Consider the following 21,304-nt stretch of genomic DNA (forward strand, 5'->3'; position numbering starts at 1 on the left):
TTTTCAGACGCAAAAATTTCAGATTTATAGGCGAAACTGGCAGAATTTTATTTCGTTTTCGAGTAGCCAGTAACATGGACTTTCGATTGGTATACTTTTTCTTAGTCCTTTCCACGGATCAAGTACGGGGTTCCCTTGTAAGTTAAAAAAAAGAAAAGAAAAATAGAAAAACTGAAACAATAATAAATAACCTATATTTAATTTGGAATACGTATAAATCACAATTGCACAAAATCTTGAGTGTACTGTAAAACTTAGGAAAAGGGATGTAGGCAGGCAGGCAAAAACACATGAAGATTACCTATCACCAACTGGTTAAACAAAATTAGCAAAATATATAGAAAGTTTTCTAGCGTATTCAAATGATCACCTATTATTTTATTGATACAAAAAACATGTAATTACACTTGAAAATATTCGAGTTTATGAAGAATTATCAATTTTAGAAGACTTCCATGACAAATCCAAAGAAGCAAAGTGAGTCGCAAAACTTTTTTCATTTTGAATCCTTTTTATTGCATTATATCTTTGGTTGATAATTCGATTTGTTTGATATATAATAATAATTGGCAGAAAGAAATTAGAGTATGTCAAGCCCTGAAAAATAAATGTTAATGAAAGACACAATACATGTTTTATTTTTTAAATACCGTCATAAAAGCGATGGAAGGTAAAAGAATTGTATTAGGGATTGAAGACTTGTATGCGGAGAGAATTTCAGCTGAAAATATAAATTTTTATTAGTCTAAAAATTGTGATTCTACTTGTCGAAGCGGTAGTCACGAGGCAGGTTATTTGAGTTGCAATGATTATACAAACAGCTCTAGTTGCAAGTAGATTTTCATATGATTTGTATCGAGATTCAGTGTCATAAACGTTGTGGATTATTCTGAAATTAAATTAATTTCAATCGCTGTTTCAAGTTTTGAAAAATATATTGGCTAAGGAACTCACCCCTTTTCTTGTGTTCTGTTGTAGAAAAATATCACAAAAGAGAGAACAAAAAATGTTCCCAAAATATATAGTCGAAACTCGTTCACTTTATGAAATTTTAAAGAAGACGTTGCAGGAGGATAACTGCACATTGGAACAAATCCAGTATATACTGAGTCATAAAATATCCAATAGAGAATACCAAATGGAGAAATAGATTGAAAAAGCAAAAATATTTTGGAGAAATGTTTGGTGTTATAGGATGTTTTCGCGTTAAGTGATAAGAGTCGATCGAAAAAAAGAGAAATGCAACATAACGATGAGAACAAATTGGTATAATAATAAAGATTACTTTCAATTAAACATTCAGACGATTGAAATAAAATTGAGCAACGGTCAGAACCATAAACCAATGCTCGATATACAGTTCGAATCTTTAAAATTCAGTTAATTATCTTTCTTAATTCAATCAAGTAGTAATTGCCCACTCTTTCAAGTCTAAAAACCAACTACTCACCCGTATTCCAGCAATTGACCAATGATGAACAACTCCATTAATTATAGCAGAAAACAACAATGTTCTCGTACAATTTGGAAATATATTGTTCTTCCATAGTTTCCTGATAGCAAAAACAGTCAAAAATACGCTGGATATAATAATTAATAAAATGAAACAATGGTTTCCCATCATGAATGAAGATGTCAGTGTTAATCGAATTTCTTCACTCGTACATTTTCCAGGAATTTCCATTTTAGCTGATATAGATCGAATACTAAAATTTTAAAAATTATAATATATAATTTGATATGTAAAAAGAAATATATGGAAACGAGAAAACTTTTGAAAATAAAGTAGAAGTTAATTTTAGCTTGACTTGTTCGGTAGGGAACAACGAGGGCAAGTGCGATAGGCGACCTCATCACGCCTCGAATGAATGGCTACTAAAGTAGAACCAAACCGATTATTTTTCATAAATTAAATCACATAAACGTTTCTACGTATAACTCATAAACATGACTAAAGAGTGGTTAAAATTGGATTGGAAAAATGAAATTATTGTCTATAAAGTTTAGTTTTTCAGATTGGGAACATTCCGAGAGTTTCCAAAATAGTCGATTCATTTAATTCGGACTATTTTCCAAGTAGTGATTCTTGAAAGTGGCGATTTGGTTTAAGATGCACCCGCAGTATGTTCTGTGACAAGTATTAAGAGAAAATGAATTCTAAAATAAAATAAAAAAGAGTAATGAAGCAAAACTATATCCAACTCTCTATAGGCTTCAGAAGTAAGCTACAAAAACGTAATAAATCTTGTGAGTGAGTTGATTATTAATTTTAACTCATTAAGAAAGTGCATATGCACACGTGATACATGATCAAATTTCACATCTATTTAGATTTAAAAGTCGTTGTGTTTTTGTGAAATTTACTGACGTGATTAGAAGAAAAACATCGTCTGGGATGTTAGTAATTTTGTTTTCCTGCTTGCTTACGATTATAGTTTTCATCAGACAGAGTTTTTTCAGTTAGTTCCCTGTAATTTGAATGAAAGGATTTCGTAGGAAGCATTTTTTCTCAAGCGGCAGAAATGAATAATCTTCAAGATCTGAAACATTTTCTTGAAAATTATCAAAGCCCGAATGAAACCAGTAAAACATTTGAGTTTTTAAGTTTGATAAATTGAAGACCTGGGGGTCAAACTGTAAATAAGGCCAACCATTTCAGGCTACGGGAAAATTGTGAATAAGTTTATTTCTGGTGGAAACGGTAGACATATTGAAACTTGCCAAGTTTCTAAACATATTCGGTTCATGTATCTATTAATTAATCCAAAAGACAAGATGATTATTCGTTTACAATGCTGAAACTTGTTGTAAGCAAATAGTATGGAATGTTTTCCAATAGATGTGAGCTCTTTTGTCTGTTTTCAGTGTATTGCATTCAAAACTTAAAAATATGAATTCTCAAAAATATTTATTCAGAAACCAATGGGGTCAGAAGCAAAGAAATCAGGATCAAATGGCAACATTCTCATGTATTCTTCCTTCTTATTATCTTCTTCTATCTTTTCTGCCGACATATTAATTTTCTCAGCCGAGAGACTGATTTTCTCCTTGCTCGCCATGTCCTTACTCAGCTTCTCCTTAACATCCTTCTCAATACTCGTTTTCCGTGCCGTCTTAATGTCTTCTTTGCTCGTCTTCTCCTTACTCAATGTCTTCTCTCTACTTGCTTTTTTGACTGTTTCCTTACTCAATTGGGCTGGCGACTTTGTAACTGATTTAGATGGTGTTGATTTTGATGGTGTTGTGGAGATAGGCATTTCCCAATCAAATGGATCATTCCATGCAAATTTTCCTTTACTCATGACCGAAATGAGAAGCATGAAAATTTTGTGGTAATCCGGGCGGTGGAAGTATGTAAGACTTCTGAAAATAATTAATTGGGATTGATACAATCATAAAGATCTACCTCAAGTACTTGGCAATCTCTAAGAACTCCATCGGACTATTTTGAAGAACGACTTCATCGGAATGTAGTCTTTTCATCTCTCCAACGACTCGCTTATCACTGCAATTGGACCGAGTTATAAGATTTTCTTGAGTCTCAAGTATACCTTTGCGAAGACCATGGAAGAGGTCCACGGAGCTCAGCGAGCAGATACACCATGCTCCAAAGATCGTCCACTCTTCCCTGCTCAGCACGATCATGCATTCTGATTGAGCAATAACGTGTTGTGCCTCTGAAATAATTTAGCTATAAACGAAAACTACTTTCGTACAGTCTGCAATAATCAAGTTTACCTGAAAAGGGACCTCTCCCTTGGTCTTCTCATCATCAATTTGCTTGGTTGATCGGATTGTGACACAACAAATTGACGAGCAAGTCCAAAGTCAAGGACATGAAAAAAGCGGCATTCGTCGTTATTTGTCTTGTATCCGAGCGCCATGTTAGCTGGTTTCAGATCACGATGGATAAATCCAATCTGAAAATATTGATGTCCTCCAATTAATTTTTGAATTCAATTCCTACGTCATGGATCTGTTTCAAACAAAAGAGCACATTAGCAGCAATACGGACTTGCGAAGAGACAGTGATTTGACGAGCTATTCTTCTGCAAATTGATAATTATAGCAAAAAAGTATTGATTTATAAATATTCTTACTTGACAATTTTATTCAAACTTTCACCAAGAAGTGTCATAATCACGTAAGTGAAATCCGTCAGTCTTGCAGCAAAAAGAAATTGACAGACATGAGGTTTGCCTGACAATTTCTTTAAAATTGCGACTTCTAATTTCAGAACACATCCTCCTGCTGCACCATTTGATTCTGCTTTCATTGCTGCCTCAGTCTCATCTTCAAGATTTTTGACGAGGTATACACTTCCACAGCCACCTTCTCCGAGTTTTCTAATAACTTGCCACGAGCATCCGACTATTTTTCCTTTTGGCAATTCCACTGTTCCATTGTCAGTATGCTTTACTGAAAAGTACTTTTGATTAAAATAAAGCATTTGAAAACTTACTTTCCGTCATTAATTTGTCTACAGCTAGACGTAAGAACGATAAGTTTAGAAATAATCAAGTTTTGTTTCGATTAGTGAAATATTTGAATACGTATTTTTATTTTGACCTTTTGGATATTTAAAAAATCAATATTTTAGACTCTGTTTCACGTTTATGAAAAGGAACAACTTTTCATAACATTTAAGTTATTTCGAAAACTAGAAAATAATAAAGTCTTCGAAAATCTTTGAAATGAATCGAGTAACCAGGACATCGAAGCGGTTAGTTGCATTACCCATCCTGATTATTGTTGCCAGATAATAAAATTCGCAACGAAAATCAGAGATAATTGGCATGTCAGTCTCCATTTATAAGCTTGTGAACTCTATTGAATATTTGTTTGAGACCATGCAATTTTTTCAAATGAATGTTCGTAAATATTTTATTATGTTCATGCTCACAATTTTAATGAGAAGTTTTCCAGATTTGAAATTCATGAACCTTCATGAAGCGTTTTCGTTCCACTTCATATGCTTTTTCATCCAGACAAAGCATCCGAAGGTCATGATGCTCGTATTTCACTTTCACAAGGACATCTTCATTTTCTCCGGCTTCTACTTCTCAAAATTCTTGCTTGTCAAACAAGGCAGTACTAGTACACTCGGTCGGATAAAGTGGATTACGTGTACCGTAAGCCGCTTGCCAACGAATCGCCAATTGTTCCTCCTTTCTACCTTTTGCTACATTTTCATGAGAATCAAAGGAGAACGGAAGAAGGAAGGAATCATATCAAACATACATTTTTTCATAGACGAACAAAAACGTTGTTTTGTATACAGTACACTTTCATTTAGGTCATACCGGATCAGATATCTCAGCGTCAAAAATAAATAGAGAAAAAGAAGGAAAAGGATCTGAAAAAGAAGGGAAAAGTACAAATAAAGAAATGACATTTTGGAAGTACACATTGAACACCGACAAAAGAGATTACAGACATGACTCACAATCTTTTTTTTTTGAGATAATTACAATAAAAAATAGTCTCAATTAACTTTTTCCGATTCATTCAAATTACAAAACCGGGTGAAACCATTCAATTCTGTGTTCATACATGAGCGAAAAAAAACCGTATTCAAACAGCTGGCCTTAGATTGAACTTGCAAAATCACATGGCTACAGATACTCAATGACCCAAATTTCGATTTCAAAAACGTCATGTTAGCTCCATTTTCGAAACATTGATTGTTTTTTTAATTTCATTCTCTTAAACTCAATAATTTCTAACAAAATATTAACTGTCAAGACATGGGTCCAAGTTGAAATATTACTGTAGTCGCGAAACAGTTCAAAATTGAAAATCAATGAAAAAACTTTGTCCTAAAAATACTCTATATATGCTCTATCTTGGTATTCAAATATTGGTTGTTTTTGGAATCATAAACAGCATTGTAATTAATGTGTGCCAAATATTTCTCTAAATTTGATAGAAAAACAATTTTGTCAAAACAAGTGAGGTAGAAGCTGTCAAATTAGAGCGATTGAGGTTTAAAAACTGATAGGAAAAATAAAGTACTTCTGAAGTCCAAAATGCTCAACTTTTTCACTTTTAATAACCTTCAAAACTCACTTTCGATGGCCCCACATGGCATACACTCATTCCCCGTTTTTCTTCTTTTTCTCGATTACAAAACCGTGTATTGTAACCGGTTCGGATGAGTGAAGTTGGCATATATGCATACATAGTAGCATCGGACTGAGCGTGTACCGCCCATTTCCGAGTATAAAAGGCGGATTTGCTGCCAACGTTATTATAGACTCATCAATTCTCTTGCTTTTACAACAACAATGACTTCTTCTATTCTTTCCTATGCTCTTCTGTTTGCTTCTTTTTGGCACTCGGCTAGTTCGGTAGGTTTTAACTTAAAATTGCGTGGGTACTGTAGATTCATATTTTTTTCTTATTTCGTATAATTTTCCATATAGCTCTTAAAATTTTAATGCATTTTGGTTTTATTTCCATGTAAATTTCCTTGCACAACTTTGACGGCTCTCAGTTTAGAAAAACAACTGTCACCAGACAAAACACGTGCAAGATATTTCTCTACATATTGGTTGTTAAACATTTTTGATAAATTTGAATACATCCGAGATATAGGTCTGTAAAGTAGTCCTGGTGCTAAAGGTTTATGGTATATTTTGATTTTCTCGGTACAGTTTAGAATATAGAAATTCGTAAATAATTAGTAAACATATAATTCACTAATTTGTGAAATTTGTGAATATTTAACTAACATCCATTCAACTTTCAATTAATCTTAATTTTCAGTGCGTAGCTTCTGGCACATGTGGCCTCGGGCCTTGTTTCAATCCTCTACCTGCTCTCCCATCCCCTTGTGCATCTGCTGGATGTGGTCCAGGCTTTTCATGTGGATCATATGGCTGCTACCGTACCAAAGCACGTGTCCATGCCGCTGGAACTCATCAGGGTCCGATTCTATTCGGAGCTGATCGTTTTTCACAATTCCGTCGTCAACAGCCACCACCTTCTCAACAAGCATCGGTGAGTGTATCCGGTTGGTCTTCACCGGCTGGCTTGTCGTGGCTATCAAACCGTATAATCCGATGATGCACGGACACGGCTAATAGGAGGAAACTCTACTTTTTCTCTCTGTTTCTCTTTTTATAGTCATTGTTTCTTTTTGAACCGGTTTCTATTTTTGTAGGATCCCAATGCGTTATTCATGCAATGTTGTGAGCAAAGAGGTCTACCAGATGCATGTCTTCAGAAATGTACATTCAATACTTACACTAAGGAATCGGTAATTTATCAAAACTAATTCAAACATCTTAAATATCAATTTCAGTTAACCCGTATGTACTTCCGTCAAGATTCATGCCCATTAGCTGCTTCTGCCGAAATTCAATTCTGTGCCGCTCAAGGAAGAGATCATCGTGCATGCTGTACAAGAAACGGTGTCACGACTACACTTGCTGGTGACAAATGTTTAACATTCTGTGATCAGAGACCTGGAAACGTGACACTTCTTGACTATTCCTACGTATCTTGCTACGATCGTTTTGAGAATATGAAATCGTGCTTCTGGCATGATGCTGCTGAAAGATCTAGAAAATATTAGAAGAATTTTAGTTTTAAATTTTCAGCCATTGTCTTTGTGTCTGTATAATATATATTTATCGACGCGTTCCCACACGTCATCACCTTCATATTTTAATCCATTCTTTCACAACCAAAAATAAATAAATAAATTACTGAAATACATAAGTAACTACACAAGTATCAGTCTATTTACAAATCAAACGTGTTATAAATTGTTGTAGCTGTTCAACTGACGAAAATTTGAGCGATATCGTCGTGCTCATAGATTCTTTTGGTGAATGTGTCGGTGATCCGTATTCCTGATATGCTTTGAATTCCTACAGTAACCGGGAAAACGTTGAGAGAGAAGTCGACATGTTGTGAAGGAGGAAGTTGTCCGAGAGAGACTCCGGATGGTGAACAGAAAACAAGATGACGATTCGATGGTTGTTCAAGTCGAAGTTGTAGATCAAGTGCTCTTTCTCTGAAAATTAGAAATTACATTCAAATATTTTTAATGAAAATATTATTAACCAGACGAAAAAATTTCGTGATTTTCCACCAAAAATATGGTACCCGATTTTGACACGACAATTTTTTGTTAAATGCGAAAAGGGAGTGCGCCTTTAAAAAGTACTGTAGTTCTTTCGCTTCTTTCGCTGTAACTTTCGTTGCTGTGGAATTTTAATCGATTTTTCAGTTTTTCGCACGGTTTACTAAAATTTATTTTTATTGTTATATTTATTTTTTAATAAATAAATAGATTTTATCAAAATGCTATGTATTCAATAAAAATTTTAGTGCAACTAAATTTTTTTTGTTAGTTATCTTTAGAGGCGCACGCATTTCCGCATTTCACAAACATTTGCCATGTAGAGACCGGTTACGGTATTTTTGTGTCAAAAATCACAAAATTTCGCGTCTGTTAGAATATAATCGACTTACGAGCAATTGTAAAGTCTGCAAGACACTTCAAAAGGTTTCTGAACATCTACGCATGCTGGCGTCTTCTCGACAGAAAGTCGAACATCTCCATATCCAGGTGCCTAAACTCGTTTCAATATGTTCTATCAAAAGAAGTGAAACTTACAATTCTTTGAAGAGCACTAGTTTGGAGCCGTCCCTTCTCTCCCATGCTCGTTCTCCATGACATATCCAACTTTCCAATACTTGTCAAATCTTTATATCCAAGTGTGTTATGAACATCGGCTGGTGTTAGACAGAACAAAAACTGACGAATGTCTTTTGGTTTCAGAAGTTTTCCAACATCGCCAAATTCATCCCTATAAATATTTTTAAAAAATATAAATACTATATATTACGGTCCTAAAAATTCTGAAATGCGTATTGCGCAACATACTTGACACGCAAAATATCTCGTAGCGAAAACTACAGTAATTCTTTAGATGCCTACTGTAGCGCTCATGTCGATTTACGGGCTAGATTTCGAAACGAATTTCTGTTCGAATAGTGACAGCGATAATCCATTTTTCTTCGTTTTTTCGTATTATTTTCTTTAATTTCAATATTTGTTCGATAAATAAATTTTCGGAAATCGACACAAGCGCTATAGTAGACATTTAAAAAGTTACTGTAGTTTTCGCTAAAAGATATTTTGCGCAATAATTATACTCAGAATTTTGTATTCCCGTAATATGTAGTACGTACTCATGAGCGATACTAGTAACATTATAATGTTGACTTGGATCCAACTCGACTTTTTCCAGGAACATATTCGCATTTGATGTATTTTCAATTTGGGCTTCGAGGTAGACATCTTGATTCTGAAAGAAACATAATTTAGACAAAAATAAAATATTTTAAAGTTCTCACCGCATTGTCCTAAAGAAAACGACATTTATACACAGCACTCGGTTGGACGAAACATGCAAAATTGACCAAATAAAATTAATATTTATTACAAAATCTCACACACCTCGGCACTGTAAAACTTTGTTTTCACATCAATCGGTTTCGATACTGGAAATTTGAAAAATTTCCGGAAATACATGTTCTCGCCGTTCGATGTTTTGTAGTTGACCGAGCATATCAGTCTAAAAAAGAACAAAGTTAATGCAAAGGTGTCATGGCAACGGGGGGAAGATTTTGAGAAAATGGAGGAAAACCAGAGAGAGATTAAACAGGAAAACTTACATATGTTGCCCGATTTCTTTCACTTCGTGACTGATGACCTGTCCTTCACATTTTGAAGATTCGATTGTTGCGTCTTGAACGGAACATGGAAGAACAACTCGTTGAGTTGATGTTTGAAGCTCACACTGAAACAAATCTTTTTTAAAAAGGAATATTGATGGGGTCTTTGAAAATTGATAATTGTTACATGTTAAATACCTGGAATTTTGGAAATTCACTTTTTCACAACTAAGAAAGCTGAAACTGCAAATCTGGAGTGAAATTAATTTGCTCATATTACCCAGATGCGCATTTTGTATCGAAAATAGAGTGGCCGGTCCCGACACGACAAATTTTAGTTAATTGCGAAAAGGGAGCGCGCCTTTCAGGAGTACTGTGGTTTCAAAATTTTGTTGCTGTGGAATTTGTATCGATTTTTCAACGTTTTTCTCTATTTGGTGAAATTTGAATTATTTTATCATTAATTTGAGTTTTCGTTTTAATATAAAAAAACTATGAAAATCGATAAATTCCGCAGCAACCAGTTTGAATTTCCAGTGAGCGAAGAAATTTAATTTTTTTTTACTTTTTATCTTAAAAAATGAGTCCATTTACTTACTTTTAGGCTCACACTAGAGACAGTCTTCTCGCTTTCGTTTACAACATTTACATAGAAAGTAAACGTCTCTCCCAGATAGATATTTCTGAAACGAAACGGTTTTTTAAACAGCGCCTTGATCAATCGACTCACTCGAACATTTGTGGTGCAATCAAATATTCGCCGATTGGAAGATCTTGTCGAGATTCTTTCGATATTTCTGAAACTTTTCCAGCGAGAAGTTCACCGAATCCTGTAGGATCGACGGGATCGTGGGAGAAACCATCGACAGGAGCAAATTTTGGACGAGCCAATCTCATAACTAAAATCGAAGCTATGATTGATTAATGATGAGAACTAAAATTACCCCGCAGAGCAAGAAGCTGTTGTGAAGAAGAACTTGCAGGATTGTCAGCCATTGTCCTGATTTATAAATAATTAGCTTTCCGCCGGGATGAAATCACAGTATAACTTTTCGGAATTTCTAACCTTACAAAATATTCTTTCGAGCTGGAATATTTGTGCAACTTTTATTGAGTTTAACAAAATGGAAGTCAGTGGAAAACTACCCAAAATAACGGAAAATAAACACCGAGGAACAGATATTACTAGAAGGATCCCCGGAACCCCTAAGAATTCAAAATCATCGGAACGTAGAAAGCTTGCTTTAAATACATAGCTAACATTTATTAGCCATTTGAGGATCGGGAATAAATTTGTATACAAAACAAGTATAACAACGAACACTAATGGGGGCGGAAAAAAAGGTGACAGAGCAAGTATTTTTTTAAAGAGATTCATTGAAATCGATCAACAGTAACAAGAAAAATGGGATATACTAATGCGGATGCTATCCGTACCGTTCATCTCACAAAACTCGCGAATTGGTCGATGAAAGGGTAGTGATTTATTGCTCATCGGCTTTCGTCTCGTTCTTTGAGGCGGCGTCGAAGTCTCCAACAAGTTCTGAAAAATGAACCTGTTATTTAAAAAAAATCTTTTATGATTTTCCAACCTGGCACATCTTCGTCCTCTCCCTTTCCATCTGGTCCGAGCTTGGTAACGTTGTTGGCAAGTTTCTTGAGGTGGGTGAGGGACTCTGGACCGAGTTGGTTGAGGATTCCTGGGAGCATTTCAGTGATCTCTGCAAAATATGTAAGGTTAAAAACATTCAGCCAATGAGCAATACTTACGCTTGTTATCGGCTGATCCTGTGACAGAGAAGGTATTGGCTGGAACAGAGGTTTGGACTTTTGGGTTGTTGAAGTGGATAACGGTTCCATCGTCCTTAATCATGTTGACCTGAAAAGTTACAGAAATTAAATTAATACTTTAAATCAAAGTTTACCTCCTCGATTCCTGGAATGTTGGTGACAGAGAGTTTCTTCAAGTTGCTTTGAAGCTTCTTGTCATCGGCAGCAGCGGTCTTGTGGATGACCTTCTTCTTTCTGCGTGGAGTTCCCTGAAAGAAATAGGAGAGATAAAATTATAAATTTAAATATTTACCTTTCCTCCAATTCTGACATGCTCCTGTTGAGCTTGGAGCTTCTTGATTCTCTCCGCAATAGCCTTGCTATCCATTTTTGGAAGGATTACCTGAAGACGAAAAATATAATTAAAGACGTGAAAACGTGAGAACAAAAAGGATAAAGCCAGTTAAGAATATTTATTCCTAAAATAACAAAGGGACGGGGAAAATGCGGACAAACGCGAAAAACGGAAATGTAAGTTTATCAATCGAATCAGTTTTAGCCTAAATTCAGGCACGGAAACGAATACACCTACGAGATCGACAGAAAATTATGAAAATGGTGTAAACAATAATGAAATAGAATCTAAAAAGATAGAAAGAAGTCAAAAACAATGAAATTCAGAAAAAATCACCGAAACGGTAGAAAATTTTTTCGCGAGACCCGAACATTCCGTGCGTATGTGCCCCTTGCTTTAAAATTTCTTGATATAGGGGTAAGGGGCACATACGCAGAATCTGGCTTGCTGCCAGTCGTTTTCCTCTCACCCTCTCTGTCTCGTCGTTTCTCATACTCCTTTCTTTCTCTATTTCTCTATATCTCGCTTCATCATTAAAATGTCAAAGCTATTTCGCAATTTTCTCGCTGTCTCGTTCTGCCATACCATGAATCACAAGGGTTTCTGGGCTTTATTTAAGTTGTGAAATTCTAGTTTAGAAACTCCTTCTTTCCTCATTTTCTTTTGAATTTTCTTTTCAATTCACTACCCTTTCCCGCAACGTACTTATCGCAATCTTTCATTCGAAGCAATGCCTTCTTAACGTGCTCCGTGTTTCGCCAGCTCGCTGTTAATCGATCGCCGCTCCGGCAATTGTCGTTTTGTTTGTATTAAATCTCCATAGCAATTCTCTCAAAGGCGGGCCATTGCTATATTGCTAGTAAAACAAGTTCCCAATTTTACTTTTCAATACATTCTTTGACTGATGTATCATGTGATCTCTTTTTTGTTCTTCTCGATTACACTATCTAAAAATGATGACGTATTTGCTTCGCGCCTATTTGGTTGAAGTGATGATTCATCCATTGATTGTCGTCTCCACTTGTGCTTTTTTCCTACGTCCTACCACTTCCTTTTAAGCGTTTTGTATATTCGCTTTTTCATTTATTTTTTTTTTGCAGAAAATGAGCCTGTTCGGCAAAATTTTCGGAGGCAGGAAGCAAGAAGCTCCGTCTACTCCACAAGAATCTATTCAAAAACTTCGGGAAACAGAGGAGATGCTTGAGAAGAAACAAGAATTCTTGGAGAAAAAAGTTATCGACGTAGGTTGGAAGATAATTTTTAAGAACAGGACCATTAATAAGTGTTTGTGCTGAAATCTAAATTTGTAAACTATCTGTTTGTGACGTAATTAAAACATTGCTCAGCATTTGGATTGTTGACTGACGTCAAATCAAATTTTAGTCGAGAAAAGTTAAAAAAGATTTTCTGATAGGATACATTTGGGAAATTGGAATCATAGTTTTATAATTCCAGTTTCCAACAAAAAATAATATTCTAAAATTAACATCAAATTTCGGACATTTAATTGAGAAACTTTCAGGAAAAGCAAAATGCCGTGAAGTATGGAACGAAAAACAAGCGAATGGCTCTCCAGTGTTTGAATAGAAAGAGAAATTTCGAGAAGCAGTTGGCCCATATTGACGGAGTTTTGTCTACTATCGGATATCAGGTTGGTATATAAGGGAAATATTATAAAAATTAATTGAACAGCACGGTTTTTTTCCAGAGAGAAGCCCTCGAAAATGCTTCAACGAATGCTGAAGTTCTCAATGTTATGGGAACTGCTAGCAAGGCGTTGAAAGCGGCTCATAACAACATGGATATCGACCAAGTTCATGATTTGATGGAAGACATAGCTGAGCAACAAGAAGTGGCAAACGAAATCGCTGAAGCTATTTCAAACCCTGTCGGCTTCAGCACCGCAGTTGACGATGACGATTTGATGCGCGAGTTGGAGGCTCTTGAACAGGTTTGTCTAGACCACCAACATCGTTTAATTATTTTTTTCAATTTTCAGGAAGAACTTGACAAAGAATTGCTTGATGCGAGAGCTCCACCAGTCACGCTTCCGGATACTCCAAATATTGCACTTCCAGCAGTTCCGGCTTCCAGACCGAGAGCGAAAGAAGCTGACAAGGATCTCGAAGACCTCGAAAGCTGGGCAAACGCGTGATAGAACTGCTCTAAGTCACTTTCATATTTAATTTTCCGTTATTTTTGTTTAATTTGCATCCCCTTCATCAATCCTACAATTCTCCTAAATCAACTTTCGAATTACGACAAATTCAAATAGTTGAATGATACCCCCGATTTCCGTTTAGTCATTTCATTCAAAACAAATTTTCCCAAGGCTCAATGCTCATAAAATTGTAACATATTATCGAGCTTTCCGGAAATTTGTCATTCTATACATCTTGCTCCCCTTCTCCCAAATCTTCCAAACAATTGTGTATGTATTATAGTTCCAACTTTTATTATAAATTCATTCTGCCAAACATGTTATTTGTACCGGTTGAAAACAAAAATCTATAGAGAAATAGTTACATCTCATCGTGCAAGCTGCTCCGGGCCGACAACAAGCTAGATCGAGCAAGGAGCCAATCTCTTTCAAGCAATTCTTCGAGCGACAGTTTCTCGTCATTGTTGGCATCGGTCAGCATCATTATCTGTAAAATCAATTTTTATTTTCAAGGAAGGCATTTAATTCCAACTTACATCGTTCACTTCCTTCGAAGCAAGTCGGAAGTTCTGTGGATCAACGTAATCATAAAGTTCTCGAAAAGTTGCTTTTCCGTCAGAATTTTCGTCGATTTCTTCATTAAATTCGCGCAACCTTCTTTCTTTTTCTAATTTCTCCATGTTCTCAAATTCTGGATTCAATTCATCAACGGTTCCAGGAATTCCGTTCACGAAGTCATCTTGACTCACAACTTCGTCGTTATTTTTATCTGAAAGTAGATACCTTATAGATTTATTAGCTTTAAAAGAAAATTAAATTATAGTACCATATACACCCATGAGATCATTTACAATTTCCACGAGACCCTGTGCTGAGTATTCTGGGTGCAAAAAGATATGCCATTCCATTCTGTCTAATCTTCCGTCACGAGTGATATCTGATCGATTGAACATACGTTTCTCATCATCAACACGGTGTGGATCTGCAATATTTAAATTTAAAATTTAAACAGATTCAACTGAAAAATGAAACCTTCTGTGTGTACATCCATCAGTTCTGAATCGCTATGATCTTTCTCATGCATTTTGCTGAAATGTGGCTCGAACTCTTCCCAGACAATCTAAAAAAAAATCAGTTAAATTATAGATTTATGTAACTTTCAAATATTACCGATCCATCTTTATTAGTGTCAACAATATCAAAGAAAATCTCCGAGTCATTCTTGCTTTTCTCCAGATGTTCTTCCATGTTTTTTCTGATCTGTTGCTTCAACTCTCCCGCCGTCAGAAATCCATCGTCGTTCACATCAGTCCTGAATCATTACTTTCTTTTAAAAAAACGAAGAAACAATTCATAATCATACTTTTTAAACATTTCCTTGATACTTTCCGACAATTGCTTGCTATCTGATGGGTCGAGATTGTGGGAAAATATCATTTCCTGTCGGAATTTATCATTCAATTCTCCATCTTTTTCTAACGGCATCAGTTCAACATGATCGTTTTCCAGAAAATCAGATCGATTCAATGGAATAGACAATGCACTGGAGATCATAAATATGGCAAGGAGTGGCTTAAGCATAACTGAAATATCTCTATTATTTATCAAAAATTTTGAATCCTTTAAAATATGTTTTGAATCGAAAACAAGAGAAAGAAATGAAAATTGAATGAAAGTACATGCTTTATATGTAGAAATTCTGTTGATATTTTAATACATGAGAAGTTGATTTTGGAATGTACATAGATGTTATAGAAATACGATATAGTACAAGAATTAAATAGATATAAAAAATACGTCAAGAAGAATCATATAAATTATGGCTGAAACATTTTCGAATAAGTGACACGAGAGTCAGCCTTCTTTTCGGCTCTCCGTTCTGTCACAATTTTCATTTCCCGAGCAACGACACTTGCAGCAGCTGGGTGGTTGCGCAGCAGCAGTTTGAGGTCTTCTTCTGCCTGGAATCGATTATGGGTGGAAAGGGGAAACAAAGTGCAGGAGGAGCAGCTGCTCTTCTATATTTTATAAACTGACCTCGTCCAACTTCCACGCAGCAATTCTCGCTTTGGCTCGACGGAACAATGCTTTTTCGTTCGTTTCTTCACGTTTAAGAACTTCACTTGAGGTTTCTTCGGCTTCGTGAAGATCTCCAATATTCAAGTAACATTGGGACATGTTTGCGTACAAGGGAATATTCTGAAAAGTTTTTAGGTTTAGAAGAAAAAACTATTTTTTTACCTTTCTATCAAGTTCAACCCATTCTGGTTCTCCTGGCTTTTCACGAAGAATTAAAGTATCCAGTCGAGTAAGAGCATCTCGATACGCATCAATGGCTTCTTTATAATCTTTCTGAAAATCGAATTAGTTTTATTCTGGTGACCAGATTTTTCTATTCGCGTCTAAACTCTACAGCTCTTGTGACACAACATTACATAAACTTCTACCGTACCCCGACCACTACAGTAACCCGATAGTATACAGAAACCCAAAAATTATAGTTTTTTCTCTAATACCCAGACGCGAAGTTTTGCCATTTTGCGCCAAAAATACAGTACCCGGTCTCGACACGACACATTTTTGGGTAACTAGTAAAGTTGTGTGCCTTTAAGGTTACTGTAGCTTCAAATTTTCGTTGTTGCTGAATTTTTATTTATTTTTCTGTTTTTTAGGTTAAAATTTGTAAAATTTCGCGCCAGGGAAATAATAGTACCGTACTCGGTTTCAAAGCGTTTTCAAAAATTTTTAAATTTCAGAACTTACTTGTACAAATAGTTCATTTCCTTTTTGTCGAAGAGCTTCAACAGATTTCAGTTTATCATCTTCATCTAATTGCCACGAATCATGTACATATTGATCTGGTTCAAAGACTTGAAGAAGATGAAATACAAATCGAAGAGGTCGTGGATTTTTCATCAATTCGTCGAGTTCTTCATATCCAGTTCTATAGATGAATTATTTAAAAACTTTTTAAAATACTTTTTTTTTTTTTATCAACAAACCCTTGAGCTATACTAGCTGCGCACATGTGAGTTGTGTGTGCATGACTGTGTTTCCCATCACATGGTTTCACAAGATCTCGTAACTTTTTCGATACAAATGGATACTGTACTAAATCAATACATTCGACATCAAATTGTGAGATCTCATCCACGAGCATCGTTTTCAGACATTGTTCGAATACAGGCAGTTGAAACTTCTTTCCAAAAACGATTTCTAATGGTTTACCGTACCCATGTGGCCATGGTTTACGAGTATCATCGATACTTTTGAATGCATCTCTGGAAATTGAAATTAACCAAAAATTACAAATTTTGTTATTGAAAGTACTTTTCTAGAGAAAGTGGTTGTCCTTTTTCATGTTTTTCGATTGGGAACAATGCCTGGTAGTGGAAAACTGCTTTAGTTCCATCGCAGTATTCAGAGATTTTTCCTTTCCCTCCGCTGATTGTCCGTTTTACCACAGTTGCTCTGACCGACATTCTGAAAATATTTTTAAAATGTTTGGAAGACTAAGAAATTTCTCAAGAAATACTAAAATTTGGCAGTATAGATATGATAAATATGTATTTGTTAACAGATTTGAAATTAAGGGCTATTTAAATAATTAAATAGTAAAATATTTATTATAATGATAAAATATGTTCTCTTATTATGTTTCTTATTAAAGTATTGGCGTAGAATCCGAGATGGCAATTGACAAGTGATTGAATAAACAAGTTAGATAACTGAAGCAATAGAGTGAAATTTATGAAAGAAAGAAATAACACGAATTAAGATCAAGAGTTGTGAACTTGTGAACTAGCTGAGAAGAAAATCTTTGAGCACCAAATGTATGAGAGGGATAGAGAGGGAGAGAGAGCCAAAAAGAGAGGACGAGAAGGTAGACATATTGATGAACGGGGGGAAACCTCATAATTAGTTGAAGATTACTTCAGATTATCCGGCCACTCGGGGATGTAGTATCTAAAGAATATTCAAATTTTAATTAATAAATTCTATTTGAACATTTCTTACCTTCTGATAGATCCTTCTAAAAGACGATCCATCCAATTCGGGAAACCATCCAGTACATTTTCCATGTTAACTCCACGTTGAGAAGAGCTTCTATGTAATTTTTTCTTTTCACCCATTGATGCAAACTCGTCACTTCTGTACGATGCTTCATCATCACTACTGGGCTCCTCGTCAGTGTCGATGAAATTCCGACGACTCAGCTCCACGTGTTTTGGATGGTAAATTGAGAAATAGAGCTTCCAACCGCATAGTGTCAAAACTGTTCCAATAGTATGTCGATGGTTGATTAATTTCAGTCTTTTATACATTGATTGACTAACATCTGGTTCAGGCGTTGGTTTTCCATCAGTTGGAAGTGTATGCTCCAGTAGTTTACGGAACCAATCCAGATTTTTTGGAACTATCAGAAATCCGAATGAGAATGTTTTGTTGCTGAAATTTTGAAAAAAATAAGTGTGATATTCGGGAAAAAACCTAGAAGCTTTATATAAAAAAATTATAACTTTCGATTAAAAAATTGTCGGACCAATTTTTTTTTGTAAATTGGGAAATTTATAAAAATTTTCGGCTCAAAACTTAATTAGAATATAAAATTCGTAGAAAAATTATTTTGGTCGACTTTTAAAATTATGAGTGGTTTTTTAAAAGTGATTTTTCACATAATCAAAAATTTTAATATTTTGATTCGGATTTTCCATCGCTTTTTTTTGAAAATTTTATTCAGCCGGAAAGTTTGGTTTGTAGTGAAAAATTTTATTGCTAAAATAGCTTTTTGTAAAATCAACTTACTTTCTGAGAGGATACACATATTGTGAGAACTTGTTGATCAATGAATCCTTGTTTTCTTCATCAACTAAAAGTATCATTGATCTACATCCAGGTTTCAAAAGACGAATCATTCCAAAATATGTTTCTGCTCGAAGTTCATGAATTAATGGTTTCATTGCAACTGCCCATTTCGATTTTCCACTAGAAATCTGTTTAGAATTATCTCCGTCCTTCTTTTTAGTATTCGGATCATCCGGATGCCAATCACTTGCTATTGTTGGATCACCAGTTAAATCTGCCACATCATTTGCTTTCGGTTTTCGCTTTTTGATATCTGATGGCTTTTCACTGAAATAACTAAAAAGCCATCCAACTGACATAATCATAAAAAGTGTTCCAACTGCAGATAAGAACATGTACGTTTCTTCATTTGATACACGAAACCATACAACTTCCCACATTCTCCAGAATGCACGACTACATCTTGTAAATATCGAAAGTCCATATTCATCGTTAATATTTCCAACAGTACAAGTCTCATCTAATCGTTTTCTTTGTTCAACGACATTCATAATCAAATCATCAGTTTCCTTGTGTCCTGTCCATGCTCCTTCCAGCCATGTAAATCTTGCTTTCTTGTATTCAGTTCTCCAGAATATCAGTAAATCTCGTCCTTCATTTTTCAATTCTCCCTTCCGTTTTTCCGCAAATGGTTTGACCCAATCCTTTTGTTTATCCACATAGATGTATGAAAAATTGACTTTTTTAGATTTCCAAATTGATTTAGTATCTTTCACGTAACGACGGAATGCGTCAACATGTTCTTCTTCGGAACTATGAGATGTTACTGGAAGGATTACACAAAGATGACGTGGTGATCTTGAAGACACTGGACAAACTTCATCGAGTAATTCTTGTGACGATAGTCTAGGTAATGTAAGAACTTTGTTTCTTTCGATAAATTCATCGATTGCCTCCATTGTTAATTTTTTAGCTTCACTTATGGATAATCGATCGACAGCATCTTCCTGTAAACCGATTTTTTTTTCAAAACAAAGTTCCAAAAAAAAACTCACATGCTCCATGTCTCCATAAATTAGAATATTCTCACATTGAACACACTTAATATCGACTGATTCTCTCAGAATTCGAACTTCGTCTGAACTATCCGATAGTGAAACATAAGCAAATCGAGCGAATTGCGAGTATTTCATTGCGGCGAGCAGATAACGAATTCTTGGATTGGCGGCTGCTCCGAAAATCACAACTGATATTTTGTTGCTGCTTTTCCATTGATCAACAAAACGGGACAGCATGACTCCGGAATTGATTTTCGTCATAAAGTAGCTAGGTATCACTTTTTGAGCAAATGCGACAATAGATCTGAAATTTGATTTTATATGATAATGAAATGCATAATATTTACATACCTATCACTGAAGCTGGAGTCAATCCGCATCGGAATAATTCTTCCTTCCACAATTGCTACCAATGCAGGAACATGAGAAATGCGCATTTTCTCCATCAAATTTTGTTCTCTGTTACCATTTACCGTAGCAATACCGTAACCAAGTGGTTCGAGATCAGCAATAACTCGTTTCCATTGCGGATGGAAACGATAACACATTTGACAATAATTTGAATAAATATATACAATATATGGCTTCGTATTTGATTCTTCCAATATTTTGAACTGATATTGCTGATATGACATTCGATATTTGTACTCAAATACACTTTCGTCAAATCCAAAACCGCCAAAACCTCCGAATCCATACTGAAAATACTAATATTTGAATTATTCCATTAAAAAGTAACTTACAAACGATCTAGCTCTTTCTGCGTTGTCTTCAAATTGTTTAACATCGTCAAAAGTTCCAAATCGATCATAACGTTCCTTTCTTAAAGGATCCGACAGAACTTCGTAAGCTTCAGCAATTTCCATAAAACGACCTGAAGCAGCTTCATCTTTCCGTTTATCAGGATGCCTGTAATTTTTCACTGAAATTTTAAAGTTCTGTTATAATTTTTAAGAAAACGCGGTATTGATTATAAGGCATTTAACAAAGGAATATTTAATTAATTAGTCAATTTAAAAAATAAAAAACAAGTTTTACTTCTAAGAGTTTAAAGGAGGGTGCATTGGTGCGGAATGGTCTCGCCGCGCGCACCGATTATTAAAAATCTTGGTGTGTGCGCCTTTAAGATTACTGTACAACATTTTATCGATTTTTCCATAGAAAAAAAATGACTGTTTTTTATTTTATTTATTTTTCAAAGAGCATCATAAATTCAAATTTATTTGAAAAGTTCGAAAGACCATCTTGATAAATTTTAGTTTGTTTTTTCATAATAAAAACTATCGACTTACCATTCTCTTGCAAGACTTTTATAAGCACTTTTGATCTCTTTAGCACTGGCTCTTCTACTGATTCCAAGAACTTTATACGGATCTTCTTTCTGACTCAGTGCGGATGAAACTAGTAAAAATAATGATCCTATCCGTAGAAGAAGCATGGTTAAAACCCTGAAATATTTTA

At 35.1% G+C, this 21,304-nt stretch overlaps 9 protein-coding genes and 2 non-coding genes across 15 annotated transcripts; 3 read left to right on the forward strand and 8 right to left on the reverse strand.

The window, feature by feature from the left end:
• Positions 1-184: 184 nt before the first annotated feature.
• On the reverse strand, positions 185-1,689 carry sra-31 (Serpentine receptor class alpha-31). The gene is made up of 6 exons (NM_062931.3): positions 1,451-1,689; positions 955-1,367; positions 765-889; positions 651-721; positions 364-597; positions 185-299 (listed from the first exon to the last, which is right to left on the reverse strand). The coding sequence occupies exons 1-5, from the start codon at positions 1,682-1,684 to the stop codon at positions 424-426; spliced, it is 1,017 nt and encodes a 338-aa protein (NP_495332.2). The 5' UTR covers positions 1,685-1,689; the 3' UTR covers positions 185-299; positions 364-423.
• A 1,204-nt stretch (positions 1,690-2,893) lies between these two features.
• C56C10.6 (Protein kinase domain-containing protein) lies at positions 2,894-4,547 on the reverse strand. Its single transcript, NM_062932.4, has 7 exons — positions 4,463-4,547; positions 4,101-4,419; positions 3,968-4,049; positions 3,739-3,920; positions 3,552-3,677; positions 3,407-3,505; positions 2,894-3,363 (listed from the first exon to the last, which is right to left on the reverse strand). The coding sequence occupies exons 1-7, from the start codon at positions 4,470-4,472 to the stop codon at positions 2,913-2,915; spliced, it is 1,269 nt and encodes a 422-aa protein (NP_495333.1). The 5' UTR covers positions 4,473-4,547; the 3' UTR covers positions 2,894-2,912.
• Positions 4,548-6,268: 1,721 nt separating this feature from the next.
• dbd-7 (DB domain-containing protein) lies at positions 6,269-7,715 on the forward strand. Its single transcript, NM_062933.7, has 4 exons — positions 6,269-6,350; positions 6,769-7,002; positions 7,166-7,261; positions 7,307-7,715. The coding sequence occupies exons 1-4, from the start codon at positions 6,288-6,290 to the stop codon at positions 7,577-7,579; spliced, it is 666 nt and encodes a 221-aa protein (NP_495334.1). The 5' UTR covers positions 6,269-6,287; the 3' UTR covers positions 7,580-7,715.
• Positions 7,621-10,786, reverse strand: C56C10.7 (putative trafficking protein particle complex subunit 13 homolog; the record flags this gene model as incomplete). 4 transcript variants are annotated; one of them, NM_171009.8, is made up of 10 exons in its annotated part: positions 10,638-10,780; positions 10,424-10,592; positions 10,292-10,376; positions 9,694-9,818; positions 9,476-9,593; positions 9,373-9,381; positions 9,208-9,323; positions 8,630-8,822; positions 8,485-8,585; positions 7,632-8,023 (listed from the first exon to the last, which is right to left on the reverse strand). In NM_171009.8, exons 1-10 carry the CDS (start codon positions 10,687-10,689, stop codon positions 7,786-7,788), a joined length of 1,206 nt encoding a protein of 401 aa, NP_741009.1. In that variant the 5' UTR covers positions 10,690-10,780. The 4 variants fall into 4 exon arrangements, 3 of the variants coding, with proteins under 3 accessions (NP_001348647.1, NP_741009.1, NP_001379835.1); NR_155256.1 differs by having other exon boundaries at positions 7,786-8,023; positions 9,373-9,425; positions 10,638-10,689; NM_001361861.3 differs by lacking the exon at positions 9,373-9,381 and having other exon boundaries at positions 7,621-8,023; positions 10,638-10,786.
• Position 10,787: 1 nt separating this feature from the next.
• On the reverse strand, positions 10,788-11,866 carry icd-1 (Transcription factor BTF3 homolog). The gene is made up of 5 exons (NM_062935.10): positions 11,777-11,866; positions 11,619-11,732; positions 11,464-11,572; positions 11,286-11,414; positions 10,788-11,236 (listed from the first exon to the last, which is right to left on the reverse strand). The coding sequence occupies exons 1-5, from the start codon at positions 11,849-11,851 to the stop codon at positions 11,178-11,180; spliced, it is 486 nt and encodes a 161-aa protein (NP_495336.1). The 5' UTR covers positions 11,852-11,866; the 3' UTR covers positions 10,788-11,177.
• Positions 11,867-11,989: 123 nt separating this feature from the next.
• C56C10.15 lies at positions 11,990-12,340 on the reverse strand. Its single transcript, NR_051240.1, has one exon. It is a non-coding gene; the product is annotated as an Unclassified non-coding RNA C56C10.15 (non-coding RNA).
• Positions 12,134-12,277, forward strand: C56C10.14. Its single transcript, NR_051241.1, has one exon. It is a non-coding gene; the product is annotated as an Unclassified non-coding RNA C56C10.14 (non-coding RNA).
• Positions 12,341-12,918: 578 nt separating the features above from the next.
• On the forward strand, positions 12,919-14,297 carry vps-32.1 (Charged multivesicular body protein 4b). The gene is made up of 4 exons (NM_001383868.3): positions 12,919-13,059; positions 13,341-13,469; positions 13,527-13,769; positions 13,818-14,297. Exons 1-4 carry the CDS (start codon positions 12,922-12,924, stop codon positions 13,971-13,973), a joined length of 666 nt encoding a protein of 221 aa, NP_001370608.1. The 5' UTR covers positions 12,919-12,921; the 3' UTR covers positions 13,974-14,297.
• C56C10.9 (45 kDa calcium-binding protein) lies at positions 14,259-15,562 on the reverse strand. The gene is made up of 6 exons (NM_062937.8): positions 15,343-15,562; positions 15,150-15,291; positions 15,012-15,099; positions 14,806-14,961; positions 14,516-14,748; positions 14,259-14,466 (listed from the first exon to the last, which is right to left on the reverse strand). The coding sequence occupies exons 1-6, from the start codon at positions 15,558-15,560 to the stop codon at positions 14,341-14,343; spliced, it is 963 nt and encodes a 320-aa protein (NP_495338.1). The 5' UTR covers positions 15,561-15,562; the 3' UTR covers positions 14,259-14,340.
• An 88-nt stretch (positions 15,563-15,650) lies between these two features.
• aipr-1 (AIP/AIPL N-terminal FKBP-type PPIase domain-containing protein) lies at positions 15,651-17,462 on the reverse strand. Its single transcript, NM_062938.6, has 6 exons — positions 17,310-17,462; positions 16,982-17,260; positions 16,743-16,923; positions 16,221-16,331; positions 16,017-16,178; positions 15,651-15,940 (listed from the first exon to the last, which is right to left on the reverse strand). The coding sequence occupies exons 1-6, from the start codon at positions 17,459-17,461 to the stop codon at positions 15,797-15,799; spliced, it is 1,029 nt and encodes a 342-aa protein (NP_495339.1). The 5' UTR covers position 17,462; the 3' UTR covers positions 15,651-15,796.
• A 118-nt stretch (positions 17,463-17,580) lies between these two features.
• Positions 17,581-21,291, reverse strand: dnj-8 (the record flags this gene model as incomplete). 2 transcript variants are annotated; one of them, NM_001047288.6, is made up of 7 exons in its annotated part: positions 17,581-17,945; positions 17,997-18,428; positions 18,786-19,792; positions 19,841-20,147; positions 20,195-20,541; positions 20,587-20,752; positions 21,136-21,291. In NM_001047288.6, 7 exons carry the CDS (start codon positions 21,279-21,281, stop codon positions 17,909-17,911), a joined length of 2,442 nt encoding a protein of 813 aa, NP_001040753.1. The 2 variants fall into 2 exon arrangements, with proteins under 2 accessions (NP_001040753.1, NP_001040754.1); NM_001047289.6 differs by lacking the exon at positions 21,136-21,291 and having other exon boundaries at positions 17,909-17,945; positions 20,587-20,709.
• Between the last annotated feature and the right edge of the window lie 13 nt (positions 21,292-21,304).

The sequence above is a fragment of the Caenorhabditis elegans genome, chromosome II (genome assembly GCF_000002985.6).
Source record: "Caenorhabditis elegans chromosome II".
NCBI classification, from domain to species: domain Eukaryota; kingdom Metazoa; phylum Nematoda; class Chromadorea; order Rhabditida; family Rhabditidae; genus Caenorhabditis; species Caenorhabditis elegans.